Below are 13226 nucleotides of genomic sequence, written 5' to 3'. Positions count from 1 at the left end.
TGGTGGGGTAGAAATTATTATTATTATTATTATTATTATTACAACTTCCATGATTCTATAGCATTCTGCTATAGCAGATAAAGTGGTGCCAACTACATTAATTCTATAGTGGAAATGGATCTTTAGTTCTATTAGTGTCAGTGTTCAGCTCAGGATCTTCATGGTAAAGGACATTTGGTAGTGGTTCACCAGTGCCTTCCTCTACTTATAAGTTTTAGCTATGATGTCACTGTTTTTGCCTTGGAGTGATCCTCCACTAATGTCGGCCCCACTATTGCTTCCTCCCAGCAACTGTTTGGCACATTTAGCCTGGCTTCTCAGCAATAGCCTGCCTGAACTAGGAAAAAGTACCAGTCCAACAAAAGCATGCTTCTCACAGGAGCACACAATCCCATCATCATGGAAAGGCAGTGCTAGTATGGTTGTTTTTTTTGGGGGGGGGGGGGAGGGGTGTTTTTGTTGGGGTTTTTTACCAGTCCTAATTGAAACAAGGGATAATGCCAGAAAACAAGGCTCTGGGGTCAGAAACATTCAATGAACTAAAGGGGGAAAAGCAGAGAATAAAGAAGCACTGTGGATAATGATGCAACTGGATTCAAGCTCTAAGGGTGTTCAACTATTGACATGCTCAGAGGTGAAAGGAAAGTCTGAAGCTGCTTAACAAGTAATAGCAAAATTTTAATAAGTGAAAGAAGCCATGATCTTGGGTTTGGATGACCTGGTCTGTCAGTAACAAGTTGACTTGGAGTTCTCTTATTCATAGGGTCATCATAAGTCAGTGTTGACTCGTTGGCAATGAACAGCAACAACAATAACAAGAAGTGCCATTCCTGGCAAAATTAATAAGCACAATTGAAATGCTTGGAAATGGCAATCACAGAGGCATCGGATTGAATAATGGGAACTTTCCAACTAGCAATTAAAAAGCCAAAAATTATCCAAATTTAGAGGACCGTTTGAAAGAAAATTAGAAGTTCAGTTAGGAGGCTCCTGGCCCTCCAGGAAATTTGAAGGCCATTTAAAACTTAGATGAGAAAAGGTGCAACTCAACCACAGAGATGCCAATGTAGTTAAAACATCAGAATCAAGGAAACTAGGAAAGAGTATTGCCATCATGCTCAAGAAAAACCAGTCTTGCATATTTGTGTCAGAAATCTGCTGTGTGCAGCACTGATTGGCGGTTACCTGTGACATCGCTGATGTTTCACACCCAGGCAGTTTTTCAACCTTTAATATTTTTTTATAAAATAAGGCAATAAACAAATTGGATAAACTTGCAAGCTGTATGTTTGAAATAAGCAAACAACCCACCTGAAGTATGTGGGAAAGTGTAAGACAGATGACTAAATCAGCATATGAATTGCCGGTAAATACATCTGTCCAATGAATTGCAAAGGCATTAAGGTGGAGAGTGGGAGGCGCACTTTGCCGGAAGAAGACGGAGAGCCTTGTTTTAAGTGACATTTGCATGCACACTTAAGATCTTCAGCAGTGCAAGCAAAAAGCTGCCTACTGGGTTTGTACAGCCAGCATTCAGGAGGATTCTGTCTAGGAATCTCTATGTCCTCCAGTCTGATTTTATGGTGGTGCAGTGGGTTAAACTCTTGTGCTGGCAGTACTGAAGACTGACAGGTTGGAGGTTCGAATCCGGGGAGAGCGTGGATGAGCTCCTTCTGTCAGCTCCAGCTCCCTTTGCAGGTGCAGGAGAGAAGCATCCAACAAGGATGATAAAACATCAAAACATTGGGCGTCTCCTGCGCAACGCCCTTGCAGATGGCCAATTCTCACACACCAGAAGTGACTTGCAGTTTTCAAGTCACTCCTGACACACATAAAAAATGTATGGTCAGACACGATGCTGAAAAGAAACAAACTAAAACAAAACAAAATCTAAACAAAATTGGGAAAAATAGAGAGAGGAGAGAAAGAGAGACGTGGGTGCTGGTTTTGGAGTTTGAGATTTACAGTGAGTTCTGAAAAACCTGTTAAGCAGAGCTTTCGACCAGAGTCTCTTAAATTATTTCCACTCGTGACCCCTTTTCACCTGATAAAATACAAAATACAAAAGGTATAAAATAGGTACAACAATCAAACATTGCATTGAAAATAAATCAGCATTTATTTGCTAAACAGGCTGATTTTCTTTTATGAAGTACAGCTGAAGCATTATCTGCAGAGCCCACTATAAACGCAACATCTTGTTGCTTTTGTGTGTGTGTGTGTGTGTGTGAGAAGCGACTTGAGAAACTGCAAGTTGCTTATAGTGTGAGAGAATTGGCTGTCTGCAAGGACGTTACCCAGGGACCACCCAGATGGAAGCTTACCCCACTCTCCAGATTTGAACCACCAACCTTTCGGTCAGCAATCCTGCCGGCACAAGGGTTTAACTCGTTGCACCACTGGGGGCTCCTGTTGCTTACAGTTTTGTGTTAATGTCTATGTATCATTTCCTGTTGTCAATTTTTGTGACCCCAACATTAAGCTAAGGTGGCCTCATTTGGTGTCAGGACACGAAGTTTAAGAAGCAGCGCTTTTTAGGCCTTGATTCCTGGTAATGGTTGTGTGCCTTCAAGTCTCTTCCAAGTTATGGTTATCTTTAAGTGACCCTTTTGTGGGGTCTTCCAGGTTGAGAGCCTATGTCTTGCCCAAGGTCATCTAGTAGGTTTCCATGGCCAAGCAGGGAATTGACCTCTGATCTCTATAATTGTAGTCCAACATTCAAATCACTACCCCATGCTGGCTCTTCCCTCTGGCAATGCTACCTAGGAAATTCTGGAAGTTAGAAAATATATATATTTTTCTAGGTTCTAAATAAGGCAGACTTCCAAGCTTAAGTCATATGGATGTCTCCATCTAGTGGCTGGACAATATTGTGTCTCAAATGAAAATCACACTAGAGCCCCCAAAGCTAGGTCTGTGGGATGCTTTTAAAAACATTATATTTTTCCTCTCCCTATTATTTTAATTTCGTGGAACCTCAGGCTTCAAGATGACAAAACACAAACCTGCAATCATTCTTTTCAATCCTGTAATTTTAGATATGCAAGTCTTCAATTGCACTGCTCTTGCTATAGCTAGAGGATACACAACTTGCATCTGTGGTTAGAACCATTTCTTAGCCATTGGCCAGTTTCAGAAAACACAGCCTTAACTATCAAGGTCTTGAGCTCCACATGTTTCTTTCTGCTCCCCTTGCATCATCCACTTCAATTTTCACTCTTCCTTCCTGTTTCATAATATCTGTAACTTGCACCTGATTTGGATGCTATAATCGGAAATGATTGTGTGGTGTTTAGCCCACAAGAAAGGCTAAGCCACAGTATTTAAACCAATTCATTCATAGGATCTTATTACATTGGGATATACTTTGTTTCTGAGGCTCTTTGAACGCAATTCTGGATAGGTCCTATTACATGACGTTTTCCCATTCCACCCGCAATCTGTTGAAATCTGTCTACAAAACATCACAGAAAAGGAGTAATGCCACATGGGATTCTAATTTTTTTTTTCATGTCAGGAGTGATAATGAGAAACTGCAAGTCACTTCTGGTGTGAGAGAATTGGCCATCTGCAAGGACGTTGCCCGGATTTTGATGTTTTACTATTCTTGCGGGAAGCTTCTCTCATGTCCTCACAGGGGAGCTGGAGCTGATAGAAGGAGCTCAACCCACTCTCCCTGGATTTGAACCACTGACCTGTTGGTCAGCAGTCCTGCTGGTACAAGGATTTAACCCGTTACGTCACTGGGAGCTCCAGGGGATTCTAATTGTGTTTTTTGATCTCATACGGTCCAGAGGCACAGTTTTTACGTGTGATCACAAATCGATATGCATTCTGTCCTCTAAAACCTTGTGAGAACACTTTGAAACCTCCAGGCTACATCACTGCACAATATTAGCAAAAATTATAATGTTTAAGTGATTGGGGGGGGGGGGGGGGCATTTGAATGGATTGTATGGAGCCAGCCTCCCATGGCATGATGAGTATTTTCAAAATGTAAGAATCAAAATGTAAGAGCAGTATTTTCAAAATGTAAGAATCAGGTGGGATGGGGACAGTATGCATCCAGTCTGAATATAATATATATTCAATGTATTATAGATTGCTTTCATGGCCAGAATCACTATGTTCTGTAAGTTTTTCGGACTGTATGGCTATGTTCCAGAAGCATTCTCTCCTGATGTTTCACATGCATCTGCATCCAGACAAGAAACCATCAGGGACAGCAATCCCAAGGCAGTAAGAAGCCACACCTTGAAAACTTCTAGGAGACTAAATGTTAATCAACTTTCACACCTACCTCCAACAGACAGGAGTTCTTCCTCCCACCCTGGACATTCCACAGATATCTAAACCCAATATAAATATTAAAACATATTTCGTATACTGGCTCTTTAAAATTATAGTAGTAGTAACATGATAACAATTACAAATGTCTGATTTGTACCATCCCAAAATATCTCCATTTCCATTTCTAGCTTCTGTTGTGGACTTTACTAGTTTGACTCGGATTTTTTGGGCTGCGACTGCAAATATGGCAACATTTAATGTTATATTTTTGGAATAATCTGCTAACAAATCACTGCTGACTGTTGCCATATAAACCCCATTTTCCTAGTTTCCAACAGACCTCACAACCTTTGAGGATGCCTGCTACAGATGCAGGTGAAACGGCAGGAGAGCCCAAAAAAACTTATAGCAACCCAGTATAAATTCAGCCCTAAAATATTAGAGGAATATTTATATAAACAGAGTGTATCCCAATGAGATAAGGTCCTTAGTTATATTTCCTATGGCTGCAGTTCATTTGGATTCTGCTGGAATTTGCTCACTAAGGGCATGTCTAAGTAAAACAAAAAACAAAGAAACACCAACTCAAAGTTATAATTACCAGTTGTCACACTGCATGAGGACTTCCAGAAAGAATCTGGATCTTTTAGCCCTTAACTCAAACCTGGTTTGTAGTAAGCAAGGTCAGGGGATGCTCTAGAGCAGGGGTCCTCAAACTAAGGCCCAAGGGCCAGATACGGCCCTCCAAGGTCATTTACCTGGCCCTCCCTCAGGGTCAACTTAAATCTGAAATGACTTGAAAGCACACAACAACAATCCTATCTCATCAGCCAAAAGCAGGTCCACACTTCCCATTGAAATACTAATGAGTTTATATTTGTTAAAATTGTTCTTTATTTTAATTATTGTATTGTTTTAAGTGTTTTTTGCACTACAAATAAGGTATTGCAGTGTGCATAGGAATTAATTCATTTTTTTTTCCAAATTATAATCCGCCCCTCCAACAGTTTGAGGGATTCTGACCTTGCCCTCTGTTTAAAAAGTTTGAGGACCTCTGCTCTAGAGTTTCTTGTAAGCAGAGACTGATTCCTTCCAATAGATTAGTCTACTCAGGGTTTCCAACATTGTGGGCAGTTGGTTTGGACTCTTAATTGGCCAGACCAATTGTCAATATAATCGTTGCCATAATGATCCTTTCCGATCAGGACAGGAAAAGGAATGGGCTGTCACCATGTCACTGTCTCCTCTCCTCATTAACCAGAAGCTCTGGCAGAGCCTGATCATAACTTGTCGTGTCGAATGAGGTCATAATGGGGAGCCAGTCATGCCACCAACAAGCAGGAAATATTCTACCCCTCCTTGTTGATCACACAGACGCCCTATTATAACTCACCAGACACAACTGCAATGGCCAGGTTCTCACAAGGACCTCCTTACCCAGTGAGGTAGCAACAATGGTGACACAAGGACAAGGGGACAGCTGGGGGTCTTGGCTTTGCTGGACCATTTGGACACTGATGCAATGTTGCAAACGATTTAGCTCTATGGGAAAAAGCATGGCTAAAGCAATAAGCCATGGCTGACATAGGCTCCATCTACACTGAGCATTTAATGCAGTTCAAAGCTAGCTTCAAAGTATTGCAGCCAGACAACAACAAAAAGTATGCAAAATAAAGCCCTTAATGTGAACTTGTGTCATCACCATCCAGGCCTCAAACTGGTTCCAGGATTCCTATGTAATCATCAGCACAGCAAAACCACTTTCCTTCCATTTCAATTTGAAACTGCTTTAAATGGTCAGTGTAGCCATCATAGACAGTGACTTAATGTGATGTGTGCAAACATCATCAAATATCAGAAGATATTTGCTTCTGAAAACAGGAAACCATATAGTCTTAAGAGTCAGGACCTCTTTTCTCAGCTTGGACTAGAACTGCACAGAGAGTGAGCGAAACTGAGAGTTATAATTTAGTAAATATAAAATGCATAAGTACGGCTCTCTGAAAACCGTCTTCTCTCAAGTGTAATTATTTTTGTTTAATATAAGTAGGTGCTATTCTATTTATATTTGTACATATGTTCCAGTAAAGCAATTTCCATATAAAGCTTTAAATGTGTTTGGAGATTTCAATTGTATGTGCTAAATCCATCTAAATAACATTTTCCAGATGAATTTACAGTTCTACTTTTTCAAGAAAGCCCTGCACAGGGATAAGGAATATGTCTCCTACCTGATATTGCTAAACTGTAGCTCACATGCTTCCTCACCATTCAGGTTAGGGATGATAGGATTTGTTGTCCACCAGCATAATGGTTTCCCATGATAGTACAAGTAGGGGAAAAGGGAATATCTAAGTCTCATTTACTATCTTTTCCACACAACAATGACTTATGCCAGGCTTAGCACAGCAGGCTGAACTGCTGTGCTGCAGAAAAATCCTGCCGATTGAAAGGTCGGCAGTTCGAGCCGAGGTCAGGGTGAGCACCTGCTGTTAGTCCCAGCTCACCTGCCCACCTAGTGTGGCGAAAGCAGAAATGTGAGTAGATAAATAGGGACTACTTTTAGCGGGGAGGTGATAAAGGCGCCCATGCAGCCATGTTGGCAACACAACCAGGAGGTGTCGATTGGAGGAAATCTCCTTAGCATGGAAGATGGCCCCATGTCCAAAATCGAGCACAGCCTCCAAGACGCCGGAAATAAGATTGAAAAAACTGTTTTACCTCTGTTTGTGTTGTCTGTTCTTGTTAATTATATAATCCACATTGAATGTTTGCCGTATGTGTGTTCTGTAAGTCACTCTGAGTCCCCTTTGGGGTGAGAGGAATGGGGTATAAATACTGTAAATAAATAAAGAAGTAAATAAATTATATTTTCCATTAGGAATTTGCTGCACTTACTAAGGAGCTAAACTTATGCCGGGAACAACTGTCAGAGCGCGAAGAAGAGATCTCAGAGCTGAAGGCAGAACGAAACAACACACGGGTAAGTCGGGGAAAACATGTGGAGGGCTCGCAAAGAACTTTGTTTTGAAATCTAGAACTCAAGATACTGAAATCTAGAAATCAAGATACTGTTATTTCACATGCGGTTGTTGGTATATTTACTTATATAAAAATATATAAAATGTGGGAGTCTTTCTCCTAGTTTGGGACTCAAAACAGATCGAAATACACATACTGGTAGTTAAAATTTCACAGAATGCAAAAGTTGAAAAGCGATTATTCTATAAATCAAAGCGATTATTCTATAAATAAATTAAAACCATGTAAACCATAAAGTGCACTAGGATGACACATTGATTAGGGAGGATGGGCCTTATACAGTAAGTTTTTCAAAGCTTATTGAAATAGAGCAGGCATTGGCAAACTTTGGCCCTCCAGGTGTTATGGACTTCAACTCCCACAATTCCTAACAGCCTGCCGGCTGTTAGGAATTGTGGGAGTTGAAGTCCAAAACACCTGGAGGGCCGAAGTTTGCCAATGCCTGAAATAGAGGGATCCGAGGAAAAACACTAAAGTGTTTGCTGATCTAGTCTTAGTCTTTCTGAAGGTTCATCCACACTATAGCTTTAATGTAGTTTGACGCCACTTTAATTGCAATGGCTCAGTGGTATAGGAGCATAGGATTTATAGTTTTATAGGGTTTTTAGCTATCTCTACCCAAGAAGACATTTGCCTCATCAGACTACAACTCTTATAATTCAATAGTTTTGAATCATAGCAATTAAGTGGTGTCAAACTTCATTAATTCTATAGTGAAAATGTACCCCAAGAAGGGAGTTCCAGAGCCCAGTAGCGATGACTGGTACCTTTCAGATGTTAGATATTCCCATGCCCTCCAGCCAACTTGGAGATCTCCATGCTGGCTGGGGATGGTGTGGGTTGTAGTCCTCCATGGCTGGAGGACGTAAGTTACAAATGGATTTTGCAACTAACCTGATTGCCATGAGGTTGTACACCATTGGTGTTAGAGGAAAAGATGGGAGGGATATCACAGTCTGTGGTCATAGCTGATGTCCAACATGGTTCCTGAATTAGAGTTCACTGGTAGTGAGAGGAATTGGGGAAAATTACTTTTTAGACTCACAATTGTCACAATATCACTTAAAAATTGCTATACTATTGTCGAAGGCTTTCATGGCCGGAATCACTGGGTTGTTGTAGGTTTTTTCGGGCTATATGGCCATGGTCTAGAGGCATTCTCTCCTGACGTTTCGCCTGCATCTATGGCAGTCATTCTCAGAGGTTGTGAAATCTGTTCCAACAGACCTTACAACCTCTGAGGATGCCTGCCATAGATGCAGACAAAATGTCAGGAGAGAATGCTTCTGGAACATGGCCATACAGCCCGAAAAACCTACAACAACCCAATGGTCATACTGTCTAGGAGATTCTGGAAACATCCGTTTGTTTAAAGAAGAATTCCTCCAAACTTTTGGTAGAAGGATGTCAGTGTCTCCCTCTTAGCTGTTTCATGAAGGAGTGATGAATAATTGACAGTTCTGGTTATGGTGGGAAGTAGAGTGCATCAGGGTTACCAGTCACATCAATCAAACCATCTCACACATTTCACTTCTTCAAGACCAAATATGCAAATTGCTTAGAGTGGGGTTGCTCAAATAACCATAGCCAATCCCTCCAAAGCCATATGGTCTCTCTTTTCTTGGGCAACGTTTACTCAATAATTCAGTTTCAGAAGGAAGCTGAAAAGACATAAATGGCTACCTCATTAAAAGTTTGCATTGGGAGTTTTGTGTTCCTAGGATCCTCCCAGAAAGGCCCTATATCCCAGGTTTTCTGCTTTAACTGGATTATATGAGTCCACACTGCCAGATAACCTGGGATAAACACAAAACCTGGGATCAGATCCTGGGATATAGGGCCTGTCAGGAAGGGCCCCTAGAATGCTACAAACAAAACCAGAAAGGTATTTTATAGTAGCTCTACTCAACTAGGAGCTCTCCAGAAGAGTGATGGACTACACCAGCCATAATCCTCTGCGTACCAAATTATACTGGCTGGGGAATATGAACATTGCGTCCAACTCATCTGGAAGATAATAAGCTGTAGAAGACTGATGTGTAGCATCTCATTAAGAGTTTATTATTTTACTGCTCTGTGTTAGGAGCTGTTTTGAGTCTTTGTTCAACTTTTACATTAGTAAAGACCATTCCTTCTTACCTTCCTTCCCTACAATGCCTCCTAGGCTTATCCATGGTGGTCTTCAAAAAAATCAGAGAATCATAGAGTTGAAAGAGACCTCATGAGTCATCCAGTCCAACCCCCTGCCAAGAAGCAGGAAAATTGTATTCAAAGCACCCCCAACAGATAGCCATCCAGCCTCTGTTTAAAACCCTCCAAAGAAGGAGTCTCCACCACACTCCGAGGCATAGAGTTCCACTGCTGAATAGCTCTCATAGTTAGGAAGATCTTCCTAACGTTCAAGTGGAATCTCATTTCCTGCAATCTGAAGCCGTTGTTCTGCAGCCTACTCTTCAGGGCAGCAGAAAACAAGCCTGCTCCCTCCTCCCTATGACTTCCCCTCACATATTTATACATGGCCCTCATCATGTCTCCTTTCAGCCTTCTCTTCTGCAGGCTAAACATGCCCAGCTCTTTAAGCCGCTGCTCATAGGGCTTGTCCTCCAGACCCTTGAACATTTTGGTCACCCTCCTCTGGACACATTCTAGCTTGTTAACATCTCCCTTCAATTACGATGCCCAGAATTGGAAACAATATTCCAGGTGTGGTCTGACCAAGGCAGAATAGAGGGGTAGCATGACTTCCCTTCAGTCTATCACTTTTCAGAAATCGAATAAACTATCCCCACCAGCATGCATAGTGGTTTGGGGTGATGGGAGTTGAAATTTGATATTTGGAAGGCCATCCTTTTCTCCAGTGAGTTACAGACTCTGTCATTGCACGTGACAACAAAACTGGATGCTGTATTTTAATTGCATTACCAAATTAAATTTTCTCTTTGGGGTTGGTGGCTCTTTGGGAAAAAAGAAGAGAAGGGTACTTTTCAGAAGCCAAACAATGTTTTCAGGCTGTTCTGGTGCTGTGGAAGTTAGGGTACCTCTCCAGTGACATGCAGCCATAGTCTCTTCCTTCTCTGCTTGTCTCTCCCCAGCTGCTGCTAGAACACCTAGAATGCCTTGTCTCACGACACGAACGCTCCCTCCGCATGACGGTGGTGAAACGTCAAGCCCAGTCACCGGCTGGGGTCTCCAGCGAAGTGGAGGTGCTGAAGGCCCTCAAGTCTCTCTTCGAACATCACAAGGCCCTGGATGAGAAGGTGAAGGCAGGGCAGATGATTGACAAGGCAAAAGGGGTGGGCTAAGGAGGAGATTTTGGCCAAGATACCAAACAGCATGGGGGATCTTCACTTGTATCTACAGTTATCCCTTCACGTTTGCTGGGTTTAGGGGCAAAGAGCACTCTTGAAAGTAAAAAACAAATTAAAATACTTTTTATGTGAGAGAACACCTCCCTAGAAATTTCTAAGTTTTTCAGAATAACTCTATAAGTCAATTTTGCTGGAAACTGACTATAGAATTGTATTGGAGGAAGTTGATCATACAGTCATACTAGAGGACATAGATATTCCTAGAGATATCATTTCTTGCCAAATCTGTGAGTAATCAACTCCGCAAAAGTCAACACTTCAAATGGGGAGGTATGAGTGTATACTGAAGTTCTAAGTGCATTTAAAACAATGGATCATGGTGGCACATTGGGCTAAACTGTTCAACTATTGAATCTACTGACCTAAAGGTTGGCATTTCGAAGCAGTGGTTGGGGTGAGCTCCTGCTGTTAGCCCTAGCTCCTGCCAACCTTTAGGTCAGCAAATTCGAAAGCATGCAAATGTGAGTAGATCAGTAGGTAACGCTTCAGTGGGAAGGTAATAAAGGTGTCCATGCAGCCATGCTGGCAACATGACCAGGAGGTGTATCTGGACAACAGGCTTCTCGGCTTGGAAATGGAACAAGAGCATCTCCCCATGACTAGAGTTGAGCCGGAGATGAAAGGGGAAGCCTTTACCTTTATTCTGTGTATTTGTGTGTCATTGTTATTCCACTGTATTAAAGGTATTGAATGTTTGCCAATTTGTGTATGCTGTAATCCACTCTGTCCCCTCAGGGAGATAGAGTGGAATATAAATAAAGTATTATTATTATTATCTGCCATTATCCAAAGTTTTTTTTTTTTGGGGGGGGGGGGTATAGCAGACATCTTTTGCTGATGGAAAGCAGTATGTGATTGAGTAAAAGTCTGGGTATGATAGTAACATCAATGGAGAATGTGAAAGCAACACTCAGGAGGTGGTGGGGATATGGAGCAAAGGGAAGTGGGGATGATTTTGCGGTTTCTCTATTGTTTTGCCTGTGTTTATTGATTCTTCTCTTTTGGTTGATGGTAGGTTCGAGAACGGCTGCGTGTAGCATTAGAGCGTGTCGCAGTCCTGGAGGAAGAATTGGAGATGTCCAATCAGGAGGTATGACAAACCTGGTTGTTGTAGGATGACATTTGAGGATGACGGAAATAGACATTTTGCCATGCAGACATGTGGCCATACAACATTCCTATGAACAGGGCTTCAAATAAATTTCAAAAAGATGATGGAATGAAATAAATAAGATATAGTCATGGCATTGTAAATTTCAGTGTTTTGGGAAGTCAACTCAACCACTCCTGCTATGCAGGCCTTAAATCAATTTGGCTCTGTCACAGAATGTGAAACTATAGCAAAAGGAAATTCATCAAAACCTATTATGACGCAAAGGTAATTAATTATCCTGAATGATCTCAAACAGCAAGATTGTAAGGTACCATCTGATTCCCATTCAAGAAGGAGCTAGGAAGGTATCCCATTGAAATGGTTCCCCAGCTTATGTGTCCATTCCGAAAAGTCTCACATATCGGAAAGAGGGGAGAAGGTTTATATGGAGGACATCAGATGATTATCTGATCTATGTAAGGGTCACTGCCAGTCCCCAGGATAGGTATAGGGTAGGTATAGGCAGCTACCCTCTGGATTTGCCTTCCAGTGGTATCTCATTGAGGACAGAGGTGGCAGAGTCTGGAAACCTTTTGGGAAAACATGTTTCTTCTAGCCATCTTCCGCCAAAACCTTTGCATCTGTAGCCCACATTTTTCTTGGTCTAAAGAGCTAAGTCAGTTGCCTTGTCTGCCCCAGAAGTTACTATTCTGTGGAAAAGCAGTTGAGTTACATCAGTCGTTCTCAACCTATGGATCCCCAGGTGTTTTGGCCTACAACTCCCAGAAATCCCAGCCAACTTACCAGTTGTTAGGAATTCTGGGAGTTGAAGGCTAAAACATCTGGGGACCCATAGGTTGAGAACCACTGAGGTACATGATAGCAAACCCTTTGGAACTTACAGAGTCTGGTCATTACTTGTAAATATTACCTTTCAGGCTTCACTTTCCAAAAGTCCCAGCCAACATGGGGAATTATGAGCATTTAGTCCAACAGATAACATTTCAAACTGTTAGTGACACTATGGTTTGGATGTAAATTTCATTACACTGAGGGTAGGCCTATTAAAATCACTGCGACTTGAGTTAGTCATAGAAATTTAAGTCCAACTAGTGTCAAGTTAAGTCTGGATCCAAACTGTTTTCATTTGTTGCAGTATAGTAACCAGAATTTATTCTGAGTAATATACTCCCTGAACAGAAGACACTCTGTGCAATGGCTGAAAGCACATCGTTTTGTCTTGGAATCAATTGCTACCTGTCATCCATTCATTCATTTTAATTTCATCTTAAATATGCGTGCATATCCTTTTGTGTCTTCTCCACCCCCCTGTCTGCAGTCTCTCTCCCTTCGCGAGCAGCTTGCCCGACGCCGATCTGGTTTAGATGATCCCAGCAAAGATGGAGATGGTCAGATTTGTGTAAGTAATGCAA

The 13226-nt window shown here is 41.7% G+C and overlaps 1 protein-coding gene across 6 annotated transcripts in view; it reads left to right on the top strand.

Moving 5' to 3' along the window:
* Positions 1–13226, top strand: part of PPFIA3 (PTPRF interacting protein alpha 3) — a 105494-nt gene that overhangs the window by 43656 nt on the left and 48612 nt on the right. For 5 of the 6 annotated variants that reach the window (XM_060780724.2, XM_060780725.2, XM_060780723.2 and 2 more), the window contains exons 3-6: positions 7172–7273; positions 10425–10589; positions 11716–11790; positions 13133–13213. In XM_060780724.2, coding sequence (XP_060636707.1) covers positions 7172–7273; positions 10425–10589; positions 11716–11790; positions 13133–13213 — 423 coding nt within the window. The remainder of the gene's footprint in view (positions 1–7171; positions 7274–10424; positions 10590–11715; positions 11791–13132; positions 13214–13226) is intronic. The other variant, XM_060780727.2, reaches the window with a different exon arrangement.

This window comes from Anolis sagrei, chromosome 6 (genome assembly GCF_037176765.1).
Source record: "Anolis sagrei isolate rAnoSag1 chromosome 6, rAnoSag1.mat, whole genome shotgun sequence".
Classification (NCBI taxonomy): Eukaryota; Metazoa; Chordata; class Lepidosauria; order Squamata; family Dactyloidae; genus Anolis; species Anolis sagrei.
The sequence above is the reverse complement of the archived record's forward strand: the minus strand, read 5'-3'. Positions and strand labels throughout refer to the sequence as shown.